Genomic DNA, 27,768 nt, shown 5'->3' on the forward strand with positions numbered 1-27,768 from the left:
ATGGAGGCCAGTTCACTTTCCACCCCTATATGATTTTTTAGGCAACAGTGGATATTAGATTTATGGCCTTGGGAAAGTCATTTAATTTCAGGCTTCCTCTATAAAATTAGTGGAGGAGGATAATACTTGTAAACTTCTGCAAACTTTAAAAATATATAAACACTTGCTTTTATTATATGCAAGTATTAACTCCACTTTGTAGATGAGATAATTCAGATTCAGAGAGATTGTCAATTGCTGGATCACAGAGTACTTGGATGTACTGTAGAGAATGAAAACTGAAAAATTTAAATAGTTTTTCCCCCCAGTTTTTATATATCTTCTCTCAAGTGTTAGACACTGTTGGCCATGCCCTCCTGCATATTTTTTTCCCTCTGGGTTTTAAGGACATTGCTTTCTTGTTCTTTACTTGTAGGCCTGATCTCTTTGTCTTTGTAAGTCCATTATTTCTGTCCTCTTATGCATGGGTGTACTTCAGGATTCTCAATCCTAGACTTTCTTAGGAGTCTATACTAAGATCCTTATAGTATCTCTAGATGCTGAGTTCGCCACTGTCTACATGGAATCTAAAAGTCCCCAAACTTGTTTAGCTAAAAGGTGAAAGCCCCGGGTTTGATCTACTCACTGGAGGAGAGTTCCTCCCTGAGGGAAATTCCAACTTCACTAGCCTCAGACTAACAATAGACTTTCAAGTAGTTTAGTATCTCTTTTGTCCCAATCGTGTCTCCCCTTAGGCCAAAGTCATTTATCTAGGTGGCCCAGCCCTTGGCTGGGTCTTTCCCATTTGTGTCCATGGTTGAGCATCAACCCCTAATTGTGATTCCTATCTAGAATTCATTTTCCTTTGTTACCATTGTGAAGCCAATCAACTATCCCTCTCATCTTCAGTCCCAAAATTCCCCTAGAAAGGTATTTAAACTTCCTAACTTTAATGGCTCCTTGGAATTGTCTAATCTGGCATGGTTGGCATTCCTAGGAGTCCAGTGACCAGAACAACCAGAGCTCAATCCTCAGACTCTGAGGAGGCTTGTGACACAAGCTCTGTGTGGAGGCCCGATTTAGCACTGTACCCCTTTCCTTAGTTAGAGTGGTTTTTCTGACTACTTAATAGTTCTTTGTTTTTTTCCCAATCTATACCATGAATGCAGCTATGCAGATGACTCCCAAATCTACATATCCAGCTCTTATTTCTAAGCTCTAATCCACTATCTCTGAACTGCTTGTTCAACATCTCCACCTGTATCTTAAACTCAACATGTCTAAAACAGAACAACACTCTTTTTCCCTAAACTTGTGACTTCTCATAACTTCCTTTGTTCTCTATTGAAGTACTGCTATTTTTCTAGTCACTCAGGTTCACAATTTAAAAATATTTCTTAACTCTATTTTCACTCATCCTCCATTCCCATAGCCAATTAGTTTCTAAACTTTCCTGGCAACTGTTGTCTTTTTTTCTATTGGTCCTTTATCTCTTTTCACATGCCTGGTCTCCTAATTGGTCCCCATATGTTCAGTCCCTTCTCTAATTTAACTTCTACACAGCTGCCAGATAGATATTCCAAAAGAATAGATCTCTGACAGGACAACTAGGTAGTTCATTGATTAGAGTGTCTCGCCTAGAGATGGGGGGGACCTAGGTTCAGATGTGGCCTCAGATACTTATTAGCTGTGTGACCAAGGACAAGTCTCTTAATACCAACTGCCTAGCCCTTAACTTTCTTCTGCCTTGGAACCAATACTTAATATTTTCTAAGACAGAAGGTAAGGGTTAAAAAAAAAAATAGGTCCATGTCAGAAGCTATAGAGGCTCAATATAGTTTTGGGGATAAAATACAGACTTCCTTTAGCATTTAAAGTTTGACTCTAACCCATCTTTCTAGATTGATGTCTTCATAAATCTCAAACAGTCAGCATTCCACAGGGGTGTACCCCATGTACCTGCTATTCCTCCTCATGAGACATTCCATTTCCTATCTCCATGCCTTTTCACTACCTGACCTTTCTGGAAAGTTCTCCCTCCTTACTTTCCCCTCCTGAAACTCCTAAATCTTTTGAAGACTCCCTTGGTAGCTGTGTGCCTCAGTGCATAAATTGTGAGACTCAACCCAGGAGACCATAGTTCAGATCCCATCTCACTCATTTATTACATGTCACTTGATCTTTCTCAGCCTCAGTTTCCTCATCTGTAAAGTAGGGATGTTAATAATACCCACCTTGCAGAGTTTTGAAGATCAAATGAAATGATATAACTTCAAAAACCTTAAATCATAATATACTGTTATTAAAGCTGAAGTATACTTCCTTGTATGTGAAATGTGTTCTTAGTATTTTTAGATAAGCCAATTATATAAGTTTGAAATATATCCTGAGAAAATTGCTGTTAGATTACTTCACTTTTGTCAATTTCATCTTTGTAATATCTCATATATGCCCCCTCTGACATTACCTCTACTTGAGTATAGGCCTTCAACACCTCATGTGTGGGTAATTGAAATTGCCGGCTGGTGAGTCTGCTTGCCACAAGATTCTTTCCCCCTCAAATCCATTCTCTGACATGGGCACCGTATCCCCAGAAACCCAGGGGAACTATTATCAGGGAAACTCCCTTGCTTTGCCTCCTCCTGACTCTTAACCTAGAAACACCCAATGACCCCACCTAGGGTCCTGAGATGTTTACCCTCTTTTGTCCTCTAGATTTAGGATGGACAAAGAAATGAATCTTTATGCCTCCAGGCCGACCCCAGTCAGATGACCACTTCACCCCACCAAATGCCTAAGGAACTAAAACTCTATAAGTCAAGTCCACACCATGACATAGCATCTGTTGTAAAGAGTATAAAATCCCCAGAACTGATGCCGTCTGGGGGACAGCCTCTCCATTCATGCTGTCCCCATGGAGCAACAGCCTTTCCATTTATGCTGTCCTCCCAGGAACTGTTCCCCATCTTTCTGTCCCACCTTGCTATCCTCCTGGCCATCCTCAACATTACTTTCTAAATGAATAAATTTCTCTTTTTGTTTTTAAGCTAAGTTTTGGAGTCTTGCATTCTTGCAAAAGGTATCCTTCCTGAACTCCAGGGGTATCATTCCCGCCCATAACATTCTCCATTTAGCCACTAAAATGATTTTCCTAAAGGGTAAGTCTGATCATGTCACTTGCCTATTCAGTAAACTCTAGTGTTTTCCCACTTTCAGGATCAAATACAAAATACTCTATTTGACATGTCTTTCATTGTTAGCGCTCTCCTACTTTTCCAAAGTCTTCTTATACCTTACATTCTGCTACACACTCTTCAGTCCAGGGTCACTGGCCTCCCAACTATTCAACTAACAAGACACTATCTCTTGGCTCCTAGGCATTTTTTCTAGTTATTTCCCATACTTAAAATGTTCTCCCTCCTCCACTCCAACCTTTAAGTCCCAACTAAAATCCTAAGTTCCATAGGAAGTCTTCCCCATCCCCTTTTAATTCCAGTTGTTTCTCTCTGGTAGTTATTGCCTTAACAAAAATCAGTAGAAAGACAGAAGAGCAGTAAGGGCTAGACAGCTGGGGTTAAGTGACTTGAGCAGGGTCATTGAGCTAGAAAATATCTGAGGCAAGATTTGAACCCAGGTCCTCCCAACTCCAGGCCTTGCGCTCTATTCACTGGGCTACCTAGCTGCCCCTATTTATCTTTTATATAGTTTGCTTATATATATTTGTGTCATCTTCTCTATTAGATTGTAAGCTTCTTGAGGACAACTTTTTGTATCCCCAGTGCTTAGCATCGTGCTTAGCACCTAATAGGTGTTTAATAAATGTTGATTGATCATAGGGCTAATGTTTAGTGCTACCGTGTCTCAGAACTTAATTCAGTTTAGATCTCAGATTCTGTCTCTATTTGCTGAGTGTCCCAGGACCCAGATCTATTATCATCTTTTAATGTTTATAATCATATAATCATAGAATATTGTAGAATGGGAAGAGACCTCAGGAAACATCTGATTTAATTCATTGGAAAAGGAATTCTTTTACAATATGCCTAGTCATACAGGATCTTAGAATTGTTGAAAGTTTTTCGACATCAGCCTTAGCTTTGCTTCTTAAATCCATTTGTTCCTAGCTTTTTCCTCTCGGATCAAATAAAACAAGATATATTTCTTCCATAGGACAAACACTTGAAGACAATTATCATGTCCCCTTGGCTAAATATCCCCTTTTCCTTCCATTAATCCTTTTTGACATGGACCCAAGACCCGTTACTATCCTGGTTATCTTTGTCTGGACATGTTTCACCTTATGAATGTCCTTTTTCTAAACTGTGTTGCCCAGAACAAAACAGAATTAAAGTGTATTTTAGGCATGAGCAGTACGGTATAACTATCATCTCTTTATTCCCAGAGGCTATTCCTCTCTAAAAAAAATTCCATCATCAAACATTTTTTTCACTTACCTCAAATCCCCACATTGAACATGTCCAAAAATCTACATCTCATCCTGACTATTAGTCTATTTTACCTCTCTATCAAGATTTTGGTAGCATGTTTCATTGTCCCCTTGAATTCTATTTGATCATGTGATAAGTCCATACATCTTTCAAATTGTGTTTTACAATGTTAATGTTATAATAGAAATTGTTTTCCAAATTCTGCTCACTTTACTCAGAATAAGTTTATATAAGTATTCCTAGATTTCTCTTTCATCAGTTCTTAGAGCACAGTAGTATTATGTTACAGTTATTTACCATACTTTGTTCAGCTCTTTCTTAGGGCATCTCTCCTTTACAAAAGGAGCTGTATTATTTTTGCACATGTGTATTGTAGCAGTCCTCCCCTAGCTATGGGCAAGGGAAACAGTATGTACAGAGTGGCTTAGAAGAGAGCATGCTCAGTCTTGCACATGGCTAGGAAAGCCTCTGACCCTTGACCCCAGCTTCCCCAGGTTAAGCTGGAAAACAGGTTTCTTTGTGTTCACCTGGCTAAGAGAAACTACACCTATACCTTGTCGTTAACCAATGATAATCATCCCTATGTATCGTGTATATTTGCATATCAAAGACATTAAAAGGAGCCACAGCAATCTCCACCCTTCTCTTGGATCTCAGCTCTCACTGATGCCTGTCCTTTCTGGAGTTTGGCCTCTGGCCAAGCTCCATCTTTAATTCCTTTCCTTCTCTATCTCTCTCACCTGGGACCTGGCCTTCAGCCAGGCACTTTCTTTTCTCTATCATGTCTCCGACCTGTGTGGTATTAAATTTGGATCACTGGACAGGATTAGCCTTTCGGAAAGACGTCCACTGATTGGGATTCTGCTGTGGCTCCAATATAATCAATAAGGCCTGGTTTCTGACTCATTTCTGCCACCTCATATCTCTAACTTGACTCCGCCACACCCCTCGCGGTATCCAAAATTCTATCCTTCCTCTATCTTTCTACCTTGTGGCTTCTCGTGGGTTTGGGAAGCCTCATGTATTTTTCTTTATTTGATCTTTTTAGAGGCATAGGTCTAGATATGGTTTTGCTGGGCCAAAGGGTATGCATGGTTTAATAGCTTTTGGGACTTAGTTGCTTTCCAACTTAGTTATACCAATTCACTGCGACACCAGCTATGTATCAACATGCTTGTTTAATCATAGCTTGCTGCATCACTGATTATTTTCCCTTTTTTTTGGCCAGGATTACCAATCCAATGGGTGTGAGATAACATGTCAGAGTTATCTTAATTTACATTTCTCTAATTGTTTTGGAACATTAAAAAAATATATGTTATAGAAATATATATCACTTGAAATTCTTAGAAAATTGCCAGGTCAATTCCAAGTCTTTTAAATTTTAATAAGTTCTTTATATATTTTGGAAATGAGACCTTCATCAAATAAACTTAACAGCCAAAAATTTCCCCAGCTGTTTCCTTTGTAATCTTAGCTGCAGTGGACCTATTTACTGAAGTAAATTAAAAAAAAAATTTATGTGATCAAAATTGTCCATTTTTATCTAGTGTGGAAGTTTAATCTTTTTTTGAGTCAGGAACTCTTTCCCCATCCATAGATCTACAAGGTAATTTCTTGTTTTTCTAATTTATCTATGATGTCACCTTTTATTTCTCAGTCATATCTATTTAGAGCTTGTCGTGGCAAGTGGTAGGTGAAATTGCTTTGTACATCTTAATGGAGATTAAAAATCTCATTCACTTTTCTGGATACCCTGCTATCACATTGTTGATTCATTGACTTTTCAAGTGACTGAAAACTCCCATTTTTTTTTCCTTCAGAAAAATTGCCATCTAATCATGCCTTCCAGTTTTGTGAAGCTGGGTTTTGTTTTGTTTTGTGACCAAGTGTAAAATTTGACCTCTATTCCTATTGAATTTGACCTTATTGGATTCAACCTAGTGCTTTGTAATCTAAAGATTTGGACTCTTGACTCTCATCCAGTGCCCTAGCTATTCCTCCAAAGAGTTGGTAAATATACCATCTTTGCCTTTTTTTTTTAATCATCGAGATGAAAATGTTAAATAGTAGTGGACCTCCTGCCAAGATAACATTCAGTCTGTTCAGAATCCATCCAATTATATTATCTAGTCCATGTTCCTCCATCTTTTCTATAAGGTGTATATAGAGGTTAATAAAATTGTCAATATTATAGATAGTGCAGAAGTAATCAAATGAGAAGATAAGCTAAAAATTGTGTTTGGACATTGAAAAATGCCACTTATGTCATGTTGATACAACTTAATAAAAATTATGCTCATCATTAAAAGTGTGAAATATTCCTTCTTTTATGAAATCTAACAAATCTTATCTCATTGTATTTTTCTAGTCCAGGCCTTATATTATCTGTTTTTAGATCTGGGCAAAGCTGGGCCCTCCTTCCCCTACCCCCAACCCTTTTTCACTTGAAAACAAAAACAAATTTAAAAAAACATTTCACATCAATATTCATATGAGAACTTCTTAAATCCACATACGTTTGTAAGCTAGCATGTTTGCCTAATTGTTTATTAGTGTACCAGTTGTACAAGAAAATTGACATTGGATGTTGTATGGGGTGCAGTCATTATGAAGCACAATTATCTCTGTATCTTCCTTCCTTTAAAATTGCTGGAGTTGCATTTTTATTCCAGCCGTACCCTGGGATTTTGGGTAAAGTCATTCACCTTGATTAAACCATCGGGACCAATTCTGTTTGGGCCAAAAACATAATCTTAGTTAGTTCATTTAATAGACTCTTTTTTTTACCAAGAAGCATAACATATTAAAATACTTCTCCATTTCAACATGACTTCTCTAGCCTACTTATTCTTGAACACCTTTTATTTTCATCACTTCCTGTTTTTCCTTTGCTAATCCTATCCTATTCTTCCTATTTCTTTGTTTTCCATGATATTCCTTATTTTTATAGCAGCACTTAACTTATTATGTTTCATCATGAATCAAAGACTTGCTACAATCTCTTCTCCATTATCTTTCTGCTCAGCTTATGAAAATGTACTTACACTTCCTGTTCAATGTAGTTCAGCATTCGACTGACATGGGATGCTGAAATCTCCCCATCCACTTCAGCAATATATGTGTAAAGAAACTGAAAAGTGCTAAAAGGGATTCGGGGAGGTCCGCCATCATGTTCAGATGATAAAACTTCACATACAATCTTGAGGGTTTTGGCTATGGTCTATTAAAAGTAAGATAAAAATAGGTGGTTAGATTCTGAGACCAGCTTAGACATAAGAAAGGTAATAACAAATAGTATCACTTGTATTCAAATGGTATGGGAATGAAATCATAAACTTGAGCATGAGTTCTTAACCTTTTTTTGTGTCATGTACCCCTTTTGGCAGTCTGGTGAAACCTATGGACCTTTTCTCAGAATAAAGTTTTTTAAATGAATAAATCAAATACATAGGATCACAAAGGAAACCAATTATATTGAAATAATATTAATCAAAAAAATTTTAAGTACACAGATCCCAGGTTAGGAATGCCTATTCTAGAGAGATTATAATCCTGATATGAAATAGTTTCATTCCATTTTCACATTTAATAACTATAACATACTCCTTTATTGGCATTCTGAAAATGTAGTTTATAATTACAAATTATAATTAAATTGTATTATAATTATATTTCATATATTTTAAAAGCAAACCCTAGATACTATTGCTAAATCAAGTTGTGTACCAGTTGTACAAGAAAAGGGTAATACCCTTCTGTGTTACCAAGATTCAATCACAAAACAATTGGAGAGGCAGCCCATTGAAATAAATAGTCCATTTGTACTTCAGACTTGGACAAGTATTACAATGAACTGATTTCAAAACTGAATAGGAGAATGGGCTAGATTGCATTTGAAAAATTACACATTGATTCCAAGCTGATCCCTCACACAAAAATCACTTTAAAAAAACACCAATATTCTGATCATGCTATATGGCTGAATGTGGGAATATCAGAATTTCAGGAGAACTGAAGTTGTGGATGATCTAAAGGAAAATGAAGAGACATGGTAGGTTTAAGAAGATTGTAACACATTATCAATGATTTTTTTTTTTTTTGGCAAAAAGTGGTATAAAAACCAACAACAAGGCAACCTGTGACCAGAAAAGGTGGGTGTATTTTATGATGAGAGTAACAGATTAAGTACTAAATGGAATGCAGCAGATTTTTAAAAAGACTCAGGGGGCAACTAGGTAGCTCAGTGGATTGAGAGGTAGGCCTAGAGATGGGAGGTCCTAGGTTCAAATCTAGCCTCAGACACTTCCCAGCTGTGTGACCCTGGGCAGGTCACTTGACCCCCATTGCCTAGCCCTTACCACTCTTCTGCCTTGGAGCCAATACACAGTATTGACTCCAAGACAGAGGTAAGGGTTTAAAAAATAAATAAATAAAAATAAAAAAGACTCAGATGACTTAGGTAGGTCTCTGGAAGATTTACAGAAGGATGTAGACAGTAATCATAGAATGAGAAGGCAAATGTGGATTTGCCAATTATATACACATTTGTAAGATTACTGATCTATTAAAGGATCTTATTTGCCATAGGGAGGAACAGGGAGGAACTTTTCCTTGAATTCCCACTTCAGTGCTTTCTTACTCATTACTCTCCTACCTTAGCCAAAGGAAAATGCCATGAAGAGAGCTAAAGGGATCAAGTACAAAGTATCTACTGTGAGCAAAGCACATAATATTTATAAATATAATTTCATTCATTATACAGCCGAGCCAGTATGATTATTGAGTCATCTATGACAGAAAGATGAAGGGTTACTTTTCCAGGGGATAATAGCTAACCCTTAAATAATGCTAAAAATTAGGACACAATTCATTAGAGGTACTATGCACTAATTTAGTAGTATCATTTATAACCAATTATTTCTTCAGTATTTTTACTAAATATAAACTTTTATTTATTTATTTATTTTATTATTTTTATTTTTATATTATTTATTTTTAAATTATAATTATTTATTAAATATAAATATAAAATTATAAAATATAAATATAAAAAATAAAATAAAAAATAAAAAAATAAATATAAACTATATTTATATATATATATAAATGCTGCCCAATGAGATGCTGCACCAGGTTGTATACCTGGGAGTAAAAACCTAATAGAAAATGATTTTGCCAGAATGAATGGTTAAATTTCCATAAATGGTTAAGTGAAAAGTTGTTATGTTAGAGTAAAACTTTTTTTCTTCTTCAGTTTGATTTTTTAAAAAACTTTTTTATTAGAGAAAAAAATTTAAGTCTGTACAGAGTTGGGACTATTACTGTATTTTTATCTTTTCAGAAAAAATCTAGAGCTTGATTTATGAATAGTCTCAGAATTTTGCAAATGAGAACTATTACTAAAGCAAGAGTTGTGAAACAATGGGATAAGGGGAAGAAATGTTAAAAGAAAATGTGTCCAAAGTATGACTCACCCAGGTTTAGCAAAATGGTTAATATATACTGTAAGGTGGTGGTATACTTATTAAAGCAGATGTGCAGATTAACACATTTCCCTCATCTAGGGATAAGCAAAATTGTATCCATACTGAGTGATTAGCTGGATAACAGGTTAAATGAAAATAAAAAGCTGATAAAATGTTAAAATTATCTAGAAGATTGGCATCATTTCCCTTCCCAGGCTTCTGAAATGATGTAAGTTCTTTTATATAGGTGAGTATGAAACTGAATGAAATCTTAGTGGGAGAGCAGACAGGGCAAAAGAAGAGGAAGATATAGAGTTGCAGGCAGGATAGATTAAGATGATGGCAGGTGTGATTCTATCTGATTGGATGTTAGGTAACCTCAACTACATCATTTTCTTAAACATCTCACTAGTTGCTTTTTGGGGGTTCTTTCAAACAGACTTAATTAATCTCTTGCTTTTGTCCAGTTGCTTCACTCTTCTAGCTGTCCTCAAAAGTCATTCCTTCCATTATTTCACTAAGCTTCATTTTCATCATTCAAGTGATTCCTTTAAATGTGCAAAGTCTACTATTGGTGGGGTTGTGAACTGATCCAACCATTCTGAAGTGCAATTTGAAACTAGGCTCACAGGACTCTAAAACTGTGCATGCTCTTTAATCCAGCAATACTACTACTAGGTCTGTATGCCAAAGAGATTAAAAAAAAAAAAGATGGGGAGAAAGAGGAATTCATACAAAAATATTTATAACAGCTCTTTTTGTGGTAGCAAAGAATTGGAAACTAAGAGGATGGCCATTAATTGGGGATGGCTAAACAAGTTGTGGTTAATGGTTATTATAGAATGTTATTGTGCAATAAAAAATTATGAGCATCATGATGGTTTCAGAAAAACCTAGAAAGACTTATATGAACTGATGCAAAGTGAAGTAAGCAGAACCAAGAAAATATTGTACACAGTAACAACAATATCATGTGATGTTCAACTGTGGATGACTTAGCTATTCTCAGCAATACAGTGATCCACGATAATTCCAAAGGACTTCTGATAAAAAATGTTATTCACATCCAGAAAAGGACTGATGGAGTCTGAATGCAGATTGAAACATACTATTTTTAACTATTTTCTTTGTGAGTTAAAAAAAATATGTATCTTCTTCCACAACATAACCAATGTGTAAATATGTTTTGCATGATATCAAATATATGACCTTTATCAGATTGCTTGCCAACTTTTTTTTGTAAACCCTTACCTTCTGTCTTGGAATCAATACTGATTCCAATGCAGAAGAGTGGTAAGAGCTAGGCAATGGGGGTTAAGTGACTTGCCCAGGATCACACAGCTGGGAAGTGTCTGAGGTCAGATTTGAACCTAGGACCTTCTGTCTCTAAGGCCTGTATCTCAATCCCCTGAGCTACCCAGCTGCCCCCAAGATTGCTTGCCATCTTGAGGAGAAGAGAGGGAGGGAGGAAGAGAATTTGGAACTCAAAATTTTAGAATACTAATGATTAAAAATTTTTATACATGTAATTGGAAAAATCAAATATTGTAAGATTTTTTAAAATGTGCAAGGTCTAGTACAATGTCTTATACATGATAGGTGTGCAATAAATGTTAAAATTAATGATGAATAGAAGACTTCTTGTATTGAAGCTCATCAATATAAAATACATTAGAGTGTGTGTGTATAAAATACAATTTATACTCACTCCCCAAAAAAACGGTATGTGATATAATCTCCCAGGGCAGATTGTAGACTCAGTCTCCAGCCCAAGAAAGTTGTACACTGGGGTCTCTCAAAGAACCAGGGTCACAGATTCAACTCTCAAATAGCTTTCCTATTAGGCTAGTAAAAAATAGATGGCCCTAAGCAGATCCTTGGAAGAAGAACTAAATAAACAGAAGATAAAGAGCTATTATAAGTCCAAATGATATGATAGGCACAAACCTCCAAAAAAGAGAGAAATCCTCAAACACCAACAAATAATGCATCTAAAAAACCCTATTCACTCAAAAGACCAATCAGAGCTTTTAGAAGAAATTATATATGTGCTAAAATGGTATTATAAATGACATTAGAGAAATAGAGGAAAGAAATGAAAAGAAATGAGAGCTATGGAGAAGGAGACTTGGGATGAGAATGAACAGCAAGGCACTAGATGTACAAAATGTTATTCAAGTAATAGATTTCCTGAAAATTAGAATGAATCACATAAAAATGTTGTTTATGAATTAATGAGACCAAAGGGGTTAGCACAAAAGACTGAAAAAAAACCCCAGACTATCACATATTTAAAAATGAATGATCTAGAAAACAGATTAAGGGAAAATAATCACTGGGCTTCCTCAAATCTAAAAACACTACTGCTACCACCACCCCAAAAATTTTAAAAGCCTGGATATCATTTTACAAGAACTCATGAAAGAAAACTACCTGTACCTCTTCAAATAAGAAGACAAAATGAAAATAGAATCTATTGCTTACCTCCTAATAATAACAACAAACATTTTTATAGTGTTTAAAGGCTGACACAGTACTTTACAAAAATTACCTCATTTTATTCTCATGACAATCCTAGTAGGTAGATGATATCTACCTCTATCTCTACCTCTATCTATCTCTATTTTATAGATAAGGAAACTGAAGCAGACAGCAGCTAAGTGACTTACCTATGGTAATATAGCTAGTGAAGCCAGATTTGAATTCATTTCTTGACTACTAATCCAACACTTTACTACATTATCTAGCTGCCTCAAAGGAAACTGACATGAAAATTCCTAGGAATATCAACCAAAATCCAGAACTTCCAAGTCAAAAGGGGGTTGAGGGAGAAGTACTATATCAAGCTGCTAGAAAGAAATAGTAACCTTAAGTATCATTTGCAAGCACACTGGCTCGGCTGCATAATGAATGAAATAAATGTTTATAAATATTATGTGCTTTGCTCACAGTAGGCACTTTGTACCTGATCCCCCTTTATCTCTCTTCATGGTATTTCCCTTTGGCTAAGGTAGGAGTGAATGAGTAAAGAAAACACTGAAGTGGGAATTCAGGGAAAAGTTTATCCCTGTTCCTCCTCCACCTTTCTTCCTTGGTGTGGCTTGGAATGATATGTTACATCTTATCTTCCAAAGAACTAACCGGGAATAATATGTGCTATAAGAATTTAGTGTAGGATTTCGTAAATAATTACTTATAATATGAATCACCAATGAACACACCATTTTTATTCCTATAGTGCCAATCATAATCATTGACTGTTGAGACAACCTGGTACCAAAGGCTCTGTTGAGAAGACTCAGTTCTAGCATATGGTAAGCACTCAAATACTTTTTAAAATTCATTCATTTCATGACACAGGAACATAAGAGTTCCTATTCCAATCATAATAATCATAGGATCATTGTTTTGGAGTTGGAGGAAGCCACAGAAAGCATCAAAATCAGTTCTCTCTTTTCATATGAAGAAACTGAGGCAGAGAGAAATAGTGACTTGCCTAAGTTATGTAGCTATTAAGTATCCATAGCAAGATTTGAACCTAGGTCTTCCTAATGTCAAGTCCCTCATTGGAACTGTGCTTGGTTTTAAGGTACCACCAATAGACAATAGTTCAGTCTTGGATGACCACTTTAAATTTTCATAATGGTGGCCTAGATCAAGTTTCTTCTTCTCTTTTTCCCCTTCTGGTTGAGCTGAGCACAGAAACAAGCTAGAAATAGGAGGTCTAGTACCTGGACAAATCAGAATTTATTGCAACAGCAGCCTCTAGTTGGAAGATCAGGAACTGATAGGATATACAGAAAATATTAAGCCTCAAGCCTCCTTTGTCTTCTTTTACTTATTCCCTTCCCTCTAAACCTTCCTGGCATCACCTAGAGAGGAAGTTCCCACCCTTTCCAACAAATAAAAGGAGAAAGGTAACTTACAACTCCAAGAGAACTGCAAGCCAGAGCTAAAAACTTGAGCCATTCAATCTCTTCAGTGAAGCGTCCGACATTCATCACACTGTTAAATAGATCTGTTGGGAGACTCAGCACCTTCCACATCTGGGCCAGTTCATCAGCATGTATAATCAGCCTTCCGGCCACCTGTGGGGAAGAATAACATACAGAGAACGAGGTAGGTTTCCAAGTCTAAGGTCCAGTGACTTAGAGATGCTGTGCCTCACTCCTATACCCCCCTCCCACCTTCCCCACCTTCCCCCCAAGCTGTCTACCTGCCTTTCATCAATTTGAGGATTCAGGGGTGGTAGTCTGGGCCTCTGTATATCAGGAAAGAAGGAAGAGAATACCTTACTGGACTTTGCTGTAGCTTGGTGAAGAGAAAGCTGGGTGATGACTTAATAATGGTGTCTAGACATGATTAGAAAATGTTTTGAAGCTTTTCTACCTCTCAGACTACAGAAGGGAGATGGACTTGGCAGCAAGAACTTCCTAAAAGGATATGAAGTCTTGGACTTCATGGGAGGAGGACTGGGAGACCCCTCTTGGGGGTGAATAGTCATGGAGAAGCTTATTCATCATAGATATTTCAATTGGGTTTCAAAGCTCAGGGCAAAGGAAAGAGGCCTGTAAAACAATCTGAAAGCTATTTGAAATCCTGTCAAAATATCAACTCATGGATGCTAGCACCCCCTGGGGAAAACTGGGGTATCCTTTACTGAACCATTTCTGTGTATGTACCTTTGTGTAGCAGGTTAACATGAAAAAACAGAGTGGGGATGTTTTCTCACTTGTAGGCAGGTGGGCTATTTTCCCAACATAGGTTTATTGGGACCTTTTTCTGTTTGATTTCTAGGTCAGGTTTTTTTTTTTTTGGTATTTGCTGAGGGTTAGTGGGTGAATCTGCAAGGCTACTAAGAATTCAGGAGAGGTAGCTTCATATATTATAGTGGGACCTTTTGGAAGCTGAGGCTCTGTTGTGGTCTGTTAGTAAAGAAGATAATACTTCTAGACAATTGTTATACCACATAAAATTGTATTCTTAAATGAAGACAGTGTGACATACTTAGCCAAAGGGATCTAAGTTGTCATACATTATGATCTCATTTAAATGGTATGGATGTTGAACAAAGCCATCTCTTTCTAATCTTGTTTCTCCTACTTCTAATTTCTCTGCTTATCTTCTTCTAGAGAGGTATTAATGGAACTCGCGACTCCCCACATGTTTTAACTTGTTGTCTCTGAGTCTTTATTCCTGTGTCTCTCCCTCTAACTGCATTATCTATTCATCCATTTTCCTCTAGTCTCCATTCTCCTCAGGTCACCACCCATGAGTAAATTATATAGGAACAGCAGGCGGTTCCTATAATTACCCACTTTTCTTTTTTTTTTTAAACCCTTACATTCCAAATCTTGGAATCAATACCATGTAGTGGTTTCAAGAGTGGTAAGGGTCAGGCAATGGGGGTTATGTGACTTACCCAGGGTCACACAGCTGGGAAGTGTCTGAGGCCAGATTTGAACCTAGGACCTCCTGTCTCTAGGCCTGGCTCTCAATCCACTGAACTACCCCAGCTGTCTCCCTTACTTATCTTTTTAAACAGAACTTATATAACATTTTACTTATTGATGATTCTCAAGGACTGGGATTATAAACATTTGTATTGTGAATGAACAGTTCTATTTGTCCTTTTTAATCTCCCTTTATTGTACTTTTTAAAAATAGGACCACCTTCCCTGTTTTACCTCCTACTATGGACTGGGAGACCAGATAACCAAATTGATAATTATATATCTTGAACTGGATAACTTCATCTTTACCAAAAAACAAAAAACACTTCCCTATTACTGTTGAGGGCACTATTACCTCTCAGTCTCCCAGGTAAGAAACTTAGGTGTTATCTTCAATTTCTCACTCTTTTCTCAACTTCCCCCTAATGCTACTTAGTTCATTGCTAAGACCAGTTGAGTTTATCTTGATAGCATCTTTCTTATACTCTCACTTCTCTCCTCTGACACTTTTGCCATTCTTTAAAAAAAATTTTTTTATTTAGTTAATTTAGAACATTATTCCTCAGTTACAAGAATCATATTCTATCCCTCCCTCCCACCCGCCTCCCTTACCATAGCCCACGCGCAGTTCCACTGGGTATCACATGTGTCCTTGATCAGAATTTATTTCCATGTTGTTGATGTTTGCACTAGGATGTTCCTTTAGTGTCTATATCCCCAATCATATCCCCCTCGACTCATGTAATCAAGCAGTTGTTTTTCTTCTGTGTTTCTACTCCCACAGTTTTCCCTCTGAATGTGGATAGTGTTTGTTCTTATAGATCCCTCTGGGTTATTCAGGATCACTGCATTGCCACTAATGGAGAAGTCCATTGCATTCCATTGTACCACAGTGTGTCAGTCTCTGTGTATAATGTTCTCTTGGTTCTGCTCCTTTCAGTCTGCATCAATTCCTGGAGGTTGTTCCAGTTCCCATGGAATTCCTCCACATTATTATTCCTTTGAGCATAATAGTATTCCATCACCAACATAGACCACAATTTGTTCAGCCATTCCCCAATGGAAGGGCATCCCCTCATTTTCCAATTTTTGGCCACCACAAAGAGCGCAGCTATGAATATTTTTGTACATGTCTTTTTCCTTATTATCTCTTTGGGGTACAAAGCCAGCATCTAGTTTTTTAGATCTAGTTTTAAGGGTGTAGAAAGTGTTTTATAGTTGTGTTCATATAGTTCCTATATTTGTTTCAGCAGATAGATTCCCAAGTATTTTATATTGTCTAGGGTAATTTTAAATGGAATTTCTCTTTCTAATTCTTGCTGCTCAGATGTGTTGGAGATATATAAAAATGCTGATGACTTATGTGGGTTTATTTTGTATCCTGCAACTTTGCTAAAGTAGTTGATTATTTCCACTAGCTTTTTTGTTGATTCTCTAGGATTCTTTAAGTAGACCATCATATCATCTGCAAAGAGTGATAGCTTGGTCTCCTCATTGCCAATTTTAATACCTTCAATTTCTTTTTCTTCTCTAATTGCTACTGCTAGTGTTTCTAGTACAATGTTGAATAATAGAGGTGGATAATGTTGGCATCCTTGTTTCACTCCTGATCTTATTGGGAAGGCTTCTAGTTTATCCCCATTGCAAATGATGTTTGCTGATGGTTTTAGATAAATACTGTTTATTATTTTTAGGAAAGGCCCTTCTATTCTTATACTTTCTAGTATTTTCAATAGGAATGATTGTTGTATTTTGTCAAAGGCCTTTTCTGGATCTATTGAGATAATCATGTGATTTTTGTTGGTTTGCTTGTTGATACAGTCAATTATGTGGATGTTTTTCCTGATATTGAACCATCCTTGCATTCCTAGTATAAATCCCACCTGATCATAATGAATAACCTTCGTGATGACTTGCTGGAGTCTTTTTGCTAGTATTCTATTTAAGATTTTTGCATCTATGTTCATTAAGGAGATTGGTCTATAGTTTTCTTTCTCTGTTTTTGACCTGCCTGGCTTTGGAATCAGTACCATATTTGTGTCATAAAAGGAATTTGGTAGAGCTCCCTCTTTGCTTATTATGTCAAATAGTTTGTATAATATTGGGATTAGTTGTTCTTTGACTGTTTGATAAATTTCACTTGTGAATCCATCAGGCCCTGGTGATTTTTTCTTAGGGAGTTCTTTGATGGCTTGTTCAATTTCTTTTTCTGATATGGGATTATTTAAGAATTCTATTTCTTCTTCTGTTAATCTAGGCAATTTATATTTTTGTAAATATTTATCCATATCACCTAGATTGCCATATTTGTTGCCATATAATTGTGCAAAATAGTTTTTAATGATTGCTTTAATTTCCTCTTCATTGGAGGTGAGGTCTCTCTTTTCATCTATGATACTGTTAATTTGGTTTTCTTCTTTCCTTTTTTTTTTTATTAAATTGACCAGTACTTTGCTTATTTCATTTATTTGTTCAAAATACCAGCTTCTAATCTTATTTATTATTTCAATAGTTCTTTAACTTTAAATTTTATTAATTTCTCCCTTAATTTTTTGGATCTCTAATTTAGTTTTCATCTGGGGATTTTTGATTTGTTTGCTTTCAAGTTTTTTGGTTTGCATGTCCAATTAATTGACCTCTGCCCTTCTTAATTTGTTTATATATGAACTCAAGGCTATAAATTTTCTCGAGTACTGCTTTGGCTGCATCCCATAGATTTTGAAAGGATGTCTCATCATTGTCATTTTCTTCAAATAAATTATTAATTGTTTCTATGATTTGTTCTCTAACTAACCGATTTTGGAGAATCATATTATTTAATTTCAATTTAATTTTTGATTTGCCTCTCCATGTACCCTTACTGATTATTATTTTTATTGTGTTATCATCTGAAAAGGTTGCATTTATTATTTCTGCTTTTCTGCATCTGTTTGCCATGTTTTTATGCCCTAGTATATGGCCAATCTTTGTGAATGTACCATGTGCTGCTGAAAAGGTGTATTCCTTTTTGTCCCTATTTATTTTTCTCCATATATCTATTAACTCTAATTTTTCTAAGATTTCACTCACATCTATTACCTCTTATTTGTTTTTTTATTTGATTTATCTAAATTTGATAGTGGTACATTCAGGTCTCCCACTAGTATAATTTTACTATCTGTTTCCTCCTTCAACTCCACTATTTTCTTCTTCTTTAGAAATTTGGATGCTATACCATTTGGTGCATACATGTTGATTACTGATATTTCCTCATTGTCTATATACTGCCTTTTATCAGGATGTAGTTACCTTCCCTATCCCTTTTAATCAGATCTATTTTTACTTTGGCTTTGTCAGATATCATGATTACAACTCTTGCCTTCTTTCTATCAGTTGAGGCCCAATAGGTTTTGCTAAAACCTTTAATTCTAACCTTGTGAGTGCCTACCCACCTCAAGTGTTTCTTGCAGAAAACATATGGTAGGATTTTGATTTCTAATCCACTCCCCTATTTGTTTTTGTTTTATGGGTAAGTTCATCCCATTCACATTAAAAATTGTGATTGCCACTTGTGTATTCCCCAGCATTTTGATATCCTCTCCTAGTTCTGTCCTTTCTTCTTTTGCTATATCCTTTTAAACCAGTGGTTTGCTTTTAATCAGTCCCCCTGATCCCCACCCTTAATAAGCTTCCCATTCCACTCCCTCCCTTTTTGTTACTTTTGCCATTCTTGATGTTGAATCTCATCACATCATACCTACATCATGTCTAGAATCAAAATAGGCTGCTGGATGCTCTTTCCGCCCATAAGTGTTTCCTTCCTCTAGCCCATCCTTCACTCAGGTGGCAGAATGATCTTCTTCAGGTTTAGGTTTGACAGTGCAAGGAAACCCCATAAACTCTAGTAGCTACCTATTGCCTCTAGGCAGATAACAAATACAATTCTCTAATATTCAAAATCTCTTTCTAATCTGTTCTCCAGATCTTTCCAGTCTCATACCTTATTACCTCTTCCCCTCCTCCACCCCATATATTCTGTGATGCAATGGCACTGGCTCTTGAACAAGACATTCCATCTCCTAACTTTAAGCATTTTCAGTGGCTGCTCCCATACAGGAAATGCTGTATCTTCTTATCTCCCTCTCTTGACTTTCCTGGTTTCTTTCAAGTCTTGTCAATTCTTTCACAACATCTCTTGTATTTTCCCCCTTTTCTACTCTAACACTCCTTATACCCTGAAGTAGTCCCTCATCACCTCATATTTGAATATCTGAAAAAGCCTATCCTGCCCCAAGCTTTTCTCTGCTATAGTTCCTTTGCCTTAACTGTCAAAGTGATCTTTCTAAAGCTCAGGTCTGATTCTATCACTCACCTCCTATTCATTAAACTTCAGTGATCTCATGCTATTTCTAGGATCAAATATAAAATCCAGTTTGGCTTTTATAACCCTTTATAATCTAGTCTATTTTTATTTTTTCTCACCTCACTGTATTTATTGTACTTAGTAATCCAGTGACACTGGCCTTCCTGTTTCTCTTGTAAGATAATTCATCTCATAACTCTAGGCATTTTCACTGAACATTTCTTTTCTCATTTTTGCCTCCTGGCATTCATTCTTTTTCTTTTTCTTTTAAACCCTTACCTTCCATCTTGGAATCAATCAATACTGTGGATTAGTTCCAAAGCAGAAGAGTGGTAAGGGTAGGCAATGGGGGGTTAAGTGACTTGCCCAGAGTCACACAGCTGGGAAGTGTCTGAGGCTCAATTTGAACCTTGGACCTCCCATCTCTAGGCCTGGCTCTCAATCCACTGAACTACCCAGCTGTCCCCATCCTACTGGCTTTCTTGATTTCCTTGAAATTTCAGTGAAAATCCTATCTTTTGCAAGAAGCTATAGCTGGTTCCCCTTAATGCTAGTGTCTCCCTTCTGAGATTATCTCTACTTGTCCCTGTATGTATCTTGTTTCTACATGGACATTTGCAGATTTTTGCTGCCATTAGATTATAAACTCTTTGAGGGAAGAGGCTATTTTTGCCTTTGCAAGTGCTTAAAACAGTGTCTTACATATTATAAACACCTGAGAAATGCTTTTTGACATTTCTTCATCCTATGGACAGTCAGTATCCAAATGTCTTTATTAATATCTTTTCTAAAACAAGATATAAAGAGCTGAACATGCTATTCCACATGAGGGCTACTCAAGACAAAGCAGGCCTTGGACACAAACAGCAGATCTCTCAATGCAGCCTAAGATCACATGACCATTTTCTGGTTATCCTATCCCTTTGTTCATGCATACTGAGCTTGCAGTCTACTAAAATCCCTTGATCTCTTTTTGTATGGATTGCTATCTTACTATGACCTCCATCTTTTACTTGTGAAATATATTTTCTGAACTTGAGTGTAAGACTTTATCACCATTAAAGTTCATCAGTTTAAATTCAGTCCTATTTTCTAGCCCAGTGATGGTGAACCTATGGCACAGTTGCCAAAGATGGCACATAGAGTGTCCTCTGTGGGCACTGTGAATCTTAAAAATTCTCAGACCCTACTTCATAAGATTTGGTTAAGACCATTCCCCATTTAAACAATGAAGGTACTTGATCAGGAATGTGAGAACTCTACTTCACCCATACTTAAGCATACTTTAGGGGAAGATAAAATTGTAAACTCCTTACTGAACAATGAAAAGTACTTAACTCATACTTATAGTGAGGCAAAATCCCTTAAGCTAAGTCTATTTTTAGATCTAATACAAAAAGGTGCTAAGTAGCTATGAAGGTCAGACAACTTGCAAACTTGCAAGGGGTAAAGAGGTGTGAACTTACTCAGAAGTTTTAGTCTTCCCAGAAAAGTTTAGTCTACTCAGGTGTGAATTACTCAAAAGTTTAGTCTACTCAGGTGTGAATTAAGAATGGTCTGTCCTTTGGAAAAGTCTACTGTGATTGGTAGATGTGAGAACTTAGGGCAGGTGACATAGGAGAAAATTCTCTTTAAAGGGAGCTCAAAAGAGGTCTCTGGAGATTCAGCTTGCCAGAGCTGCCTTAAAGGGCTTGGTGGCTGAACTTAGTTCAGCTTGCCGAAGCTGAACTGGTGGGTCTCTCTGAACACTAGAATCTTGCTTGGGACAAATCTTGTGGTGAGTTGATAAAAGACTGACTGATCTCTCTCTTAAGGCTTAGACCTAGGGTGGCCTAGGCTGGCCTAGCCCCTTTTCTCATTGTTTTCCTCTTACTCTCTCTCTTTCATTAATTCCTTATTTGTATTAATTAAAATCTCCATAAAAACCCAGCTGACTTGGGTGTATTTCATATTTGGGAATTTTTTCCTGGCGACCACTTTATATTTGATTTAACTCAAGACACTGTCTTGAAATGATATTTGCGCGGTCACAATTTAAGACAACCACTCTTTTAAATATAACAGTTTATGCCAAACACTACTTTAAATGTCACAGCACACAGCCACCCTTCCCCTGCCCGGAGTTTGTTACTTGAAAGACTTTTGGACTTGGGCAGAGCTGCTCTTCTCCCCCCACCTGTGAGGTGAGCAGCTCACAGGCAGCAGAGCTGTAGGGGAGCAGAGAACTTGGGTCATTCCCCTTCCCCACTCTATACTCTCTGAGTACATTCCTTACTCAACCTGCTCTTCTGCCCAGCAGCCCAATGGGAGCACTTTCTCCCCTGTGTGGGGTAAGGAGGGGGGCAGGGCACCCCAGGTACTTAGTGGGTGGGAGGGGCAGGGTACTCTGTCTAGAGGGTGGGGTAGGGGAACCTGGCACACTCCATCACTAAAAGTTTTGCCCATCACTGTTAGCCTGTTGAGATCTTTTCAGATCCTGTCTGACATCTGGTGTGTTAGCTATTTCTTTTAGTTTTGTATCATTTGCATATTTGATAAGGATATTGTGGCTTTATGGAAGGCATAGATAAAAAGTTCAACAGCATAAGGCTAAACAAAGCCAGATCCCTGGGGCACTCAACTTCAGACTGCCTTCTGAACTGATATCAAATGAATAGTCCTTAGATCCAACAACATAATCAGGTTCTGAATCCTTCTAACTGAACAACTGACTAGTCATCATCTCACCATTTTGTTAAAAAGAATATAAAAGAATTTGTCAATATTTTTGCTAAAATCTATGAAGAATTTCCAGTTACTCTAGTAATCTTCTCAAATTAGTTCATTGCAATCACTGCTCCCTTTTCTAAGTATTCACTAGCCATTTCTTTATCATGACCAAGAATTTTGCAAGAAATCAGATTCAAGTTCATTGATTTTATAGCCTACCCTCTCTTCCCTTTAGGGAAGTTTTAGGAAAGTGAGATAGGATTTGCCTTTCTCTAGGTCTGTGACTCCAGTCCTATTTGCCATGATTTTTCTAAAACCATCAACTGTGGTTTGAAATAAAATACCCACTATTCCAAATAACTACTCCAAGTTGTTGTTCTTCTGGGTCTGGTGAGTTGGGCTCTTCAAGGTGAACAATTTTGCCTTGCTACCTATTCCACATTAGCCATTTTGCTCTCTTAATTCAAGTCCAAAACTAATTTCCCTTTTTTCTACAGGAAACAAACAAAGTAAGAGTAGAATAATCCTGTCTGTCATCTAATATTCTATTCAATTCAACAAACATTCATATATATCTTCAAGGTACTGGAGATACAAGGGCATAAATAAATAGACCATGGAATCAAAGAGCTGACATTCCTATCTATCCTGATCAGGACTACTAGATCTTTCCCTTTCTTTTCACTCATATATAGTTTATTTATTTTTAAAAACCCTTATCTTCCAAGAAGTGATCCTAAATTATCAGTTCCAAGGCAGGAGAGCAACAAGGGCTGGGCAATTGGCGTTAAGTGATTTGCCCAGGGTCAAACAGCTAAGAAGTGTCTGATTTCAGATTTGAACCCAGGACCCCCCATATCTTCGAGACCTGGATCTCTATCTAATGACACACCTAACTATCCCATATATAGTTTATTTTTAAAGCACCCCTTTTTGTTGTCTTCAGTTTTTCCTGGCTAACCTTAGCTCATTTTGAACAGTTATGTTCTAAATTAATGATCTTGTTCTTGTATGCATTTGTGACCACATTCTGTTACTTGCCCTCATTCTGGCTTCTGTGTTTGCCTTTTAGAAGTATAATTTGGCTGAAGTTGTCTTTGGGCATTCACATCAGACTCTTTAAAGAACTTTCCCTTTTCATCAATAGAATTGTTTTTCTTTGTTTTCACAAAATTTCATTCTTGAGAACTTGCCACCTTCCTGAACTGACTTCCCCTTTAAAGTTTTGCTTCATGAGATACTGCAGCTCACCCTTTCTCTGAGTTTTTTGAAATTTCTCTTTAAACTAGGGTGTGACTGTCATACTTTACCTAGCTTTTTTCTTGATCAAAATTTTTAAAGAAGGAACTCATTTTCTCCCAAGATTCTCTTCATTTTTACCTCCTCAATTAGTTCCACCTTTATAGTGTTAATATGATCTGGAATATAATTTTCCTTTATTTGTTCCTCTGTCTTTTAAATGATGAAATTGTTATTATTGTAAACCTAGAATTTATTAGCTGCTTTGCTTTGGGGCAGAAAGAGCTTCAGATGATGTCTATATAATTGAAAGGTTCTCCTTACTACCCTATCACTTTTCTGTGCCAGGTTTGTGATTTGTTTCCTAAATTCATTTCTTTCTTTCCTCTTTCTGCCCAGGTGGTTTGTAGTACATTCTAATGAGATTTTTTCTTTTGTTTTTGCTCCCATTGTCTTTACTCAATTTATTTTCATCATGCTTCCCCAATTTGCTTCCTGTATTTCCTCTGAAGTATAGCTTTGTAAGATATAATGTGTGTGTGTTCAGAGACCTGGGGAGTAATAAATATGCAGATAGTTTGCACTGTTTTTGTTGTTGCAGGAATGGGAGGTAGGGAGAGGGAAGCATATGGAGGAGGGAAACCATAGTTAGATCAGCTGCTGGGCAAGCTAACCCAATGACTTACATCATGCAAAAGTGCCTAGCCTGCTTTCACCTTATTCATGAATACCAATAGCTTGGAACAGGACCGACCATAGCACTGCTATGCCATCAGTTCTGTTTTGAACATTCCCATTTGTAGCGGAAGGATTTAGTCATAGCTCGTGGTCACAGCTTTTAGAATTGTGATTCACTAGCCCAGGTTCTTGGACCCACACAGCTTTTAGACAGTTGGTAAATTTTCCTTCCCATGGTGCTAGGGACCTCTTACCCGAGAATGAAGGATCTTTAGCAGTTCAGGTGTGAGTTCAGCCCAGTTAGACAGTGGGATTCGCTCAGATCGCTCTCTCACTGGAGGAATCTCTCCTCGGGACATGGCTCCAAAATAGCTATGGTGAAAAAAACAAGCATTCCTTACTTCAGTGACTGATAATTACTTTAGGAACCTATTAAGTTTAATAAACAGAAAGGCTGGCTGGCTCTCAGGATAAAAGGATGGAGCCAGAGTTGGTTTAGAACTCACTTGGTGCATATAGATGTGATTTTAGTCAGCCCTATCCACTTTTCTTAAGACTTACTTTTGTTATTTGGAAGGGATTTTTCCCTGCAGAAAATTTCCTTATTGGTTAACCAGGGGCCCAAAACTTCTGCTCTCTTATTTTTATTTATATTATTTGACTCTTTGTGATAAGTAATACTATAGAGAGAAGGAAAAACCATTCTCCACCCCAACCCCTCAAAAAAATCTTGAGGACTAAACAAGAAAGGAATAAAGTCCTGAAATAAAGACACTAAAAGCACTGAAACAGGGATAGAACACACCCTTTGGACATCTAGGGGTACTGCCCCATTTAGGAAAGTACCCTTTCCTCTATCTGTGCATGTGGTATATGTACAATAAGCAATGCTTGCTTGCAACAAATGAACTGTAAATGTTTTAGCAAATATTTTCTGTTTGTATGTCTTCTAAAGTACCCCAGGTCTTTAAGTAAAAATTAATCACTTCTAAAGCATTTTTCACTTTTTACATGTCAATAAAGTTCCATTCTCTTTTGTCATATTTAAAGTACACAATGATTTCCAGAAAATCTCAAGCAGCCAAAATATATGATATAGTACAAATCAAACTGGCTACAACAGAGGAACAATTTCTGCTGTAAATGTCAAGAGACAATAGGAGGAATGCAATTTATTATAGAACAACAACACAGGTAAAATAGAGTATAAAGCTACTATATAATACATAACAAATATTTTCTGATTATGCCAGGGAAAATTTGTTTCCTGGAGCTAAAAGTTCCGACCTCAGTTATCAATTTAGGTTGGAAAAACTAAATAGTATTTGTTATTGATAGATGAGACCTCTTGAGAAAATATTATTGGCTAATTTATTTTATTTGGAGAAGCCTGATGCCAACACAGGAACATTAAACCTATTGGAGCACTTTGAGGCAGTGGTCCAAAGAATCCCTAAGGCCTAGGTTAACCCCAAGACCTCCTCAAAGGTGCCTTTAGAGCACCATTCTTCCCCTAACCAGCACTGCCCAATTCTTCCTCCCATTCCAAGTATATTCATACTCCTATACCTAATGGAACCCCCACTCACAAATTATGCTATCTCCCTACCCCACACCTGTCAGTCCCTCCATATCACCTAATAAAATAAGACATTCATAGCCTCTGGACCTTTCCTTCCACAATATTTTCTCATATCTGTCAACAATGAAACACTACAAAAATATTCTCATTAGGCATCAAAAACAGTCAAAATGTTCCAGGAAACAAAATCCTCCTAGTATACTCCAAACACTTACTACCAGATCCAGCCTCATAACTGAGTCTAAGAAGCACTTATTTCAGAATAGAGAGGACTTCTTTATGAAGCTATGTCCACAATAGCTATTGTATCTGATAAGCTATCTGAGATACCGCTAGTGGTCTCTCCCTGAAGGAAGTTGAGTGAGTGTTCATAGGATCGGAGAATTTAAAGATCAACTATAAATCTCCTTATTTGAAGATGAAAAAATTGAGACTTAGAGAGGTTAAGTGAATTTCCTAATGCTACACAGGTTAGGAGGAGAGTCAGGTTTTGATTCTGGTTCCTCCCAATCTAGTCACTGCTCTTTCCACACCATCCCGATGCCTTCAAAGTGTTCTGCTCTTGGTATGGCCTTTGGCTGGCTCAAGTCTAATCAATTTTGCTGTCTAAGCCCAAACTAGGTTACATGCTGTTTGGGTATGTGATATAGGATCAAATCATGATTAAGAATGATCAAAATGAATTTTAAAAACCCAAACAAAACAAAACAAAAAGTCTCTCTTTTCCCCACCTAAACAGGAGTTGCAGCTGAAGTAGAGAGAATGCCTGGTTGGGATGAGAGGAATATACTGGACTATTCTTTGCTACTCCCACAATCAATTTTCCTATTCCCCCCTGGCATTTAGTGATGAATACATTCTTCCCAATACTCTCTTCTGGTGTAAAGCTGTTAGATATTGCTGGTGGATAGGGAGAATGAATTCATGGTGAAAATGAAAGTCTTTTAAATGAAGGTGCTCAACACAGAGAGCTATAAAGCTCAAGAGACATTTCCATCCATGTGTTACTCTCCCCTCCCCTCTTCAAGAACTGACTTGTAGAAACTGGTAGAGGTAGCCTGAACTTTTCTGAAGGAAAATGTAATAGCAGTGGTGGCCTGAGCCTTTGGACACAGCCTCCTAGCCTAGCATCTGGAAGTTACTCCCATATGTCACAACATATACACCCATATGCAGCTGGCTTCAGAGAATCCCCCACCACACTCATCTTGTTACTGTTTCTGTAATTTTTAAAGATGGCGACATCTGAAAGCCATTAAGATTGTGGTAATGAATGTTGCCCAACTACTGAATTTCTAGTCCCTGCTGGCCTGCACCCTCCTCAGAAAGTTGCCCATAATCTCCAATTTTAGACCCTGATGTAACAGATGACTGATAGGATAGGGTCTATAGGAGAACAAAAACCTACTCAGCAGCCCATTGGATCAGATCCGTAGGCTGGGTCCGGATGGCAGCTTTGGTAAACTGCTTCAGCAATTCTGGAAGCTCCGGAGGGATGCATATTTGCTTGTCTGTCTGAGGCATGGTTACTTGACCTATTAAAGAGAAACAGTTAATCAATGGAAATATATTGAATCTATATTTAAAAATCCATTTGGCATGAGTAGAGAGTTAGTTGGTACTTTCTGAAATACCTTTTTGAAATTAGGGAGCAGTTGTTTATATATACTCGGTGGGAAAGTCTCCTTCTTTTAACCAGCGTGGGCCAAGTAACTACTAGGCTCTGGGGACCCAAAGATAGAAAATAATCACAGTACATGACAAGATAAAAAATGGCAATAGTTTGTGATAAGTTCAGGGATAAAATCCAATGAACTAAGAAAACTTGCAGTTAGCATACAAATTCAGCAGGCAGATGATGCTTCTGAAA

General features: G+C 37.1%; 1 protein-coding gene across 4 annotated transcripts in view; it reads right to left on the reverse strand.

Annotated features, from left to right (window-relative positions):
* Window positions 1–6,947: 6,947 nt before the first annotated feature.
* LOC100014247 (ropporin-1) overlaps window positions 6,948–27,768 on the reverse strand; it is a 40,402-nt gene continuing 19,581 nt past the window's right edge. For 3 of the 4 annotated variants that reach the window (XM_007493817.3, XM_007493816.3, XM_007493815.3), the window contains 5 exons: window positions 27,307–27,433; window positions 24,571–24,688; window positions 13,822–13,983; window positions 7,475–7,650; window positions 6,948–7,160 (listed from right to left, as the gene is read on the reverse strand). In XM_007493817.3, coding sequence (XP_007493879.1) covers window positions 7,094–7,160; window positions 7,475–7,650; window positions 13,822–13,983; window positions 24,571–24,688; window positions 27,307–27,422 — 639 coding nt within the window. In that variant the 5' untranslated portion in view covers window positions 27,423–27,433 and the 3' untranslated portion in view covers window positions 6,948–7,093. Of the gene's footprint in view, window positions 7,161–7,474; window positions 7,651–13,821; window positions 13,984–24,570; window positions 24,689–27,306; window positions 27,434–27,532; window positions 27,557–27,768 lie in introns of those variants that run through there. The other variant, XM_001363752.5, reaches the window with a different exon arrangement.

This window comes from Monodelphis domestica, chromosome 4 (assembly GCF_027887165.1).
Source record: "Monodelphis domestica isolate mMonDom1 chromosome 4, mMonDom1.pri, whole genome shotgun sequence".
NCBI classification, from domain to species: Eukaryota; Metazoa; Chordata; class Mammalia; order Didelphimorphia; family Didelphidae; genus Monodelphis; species Monodelphis domestica.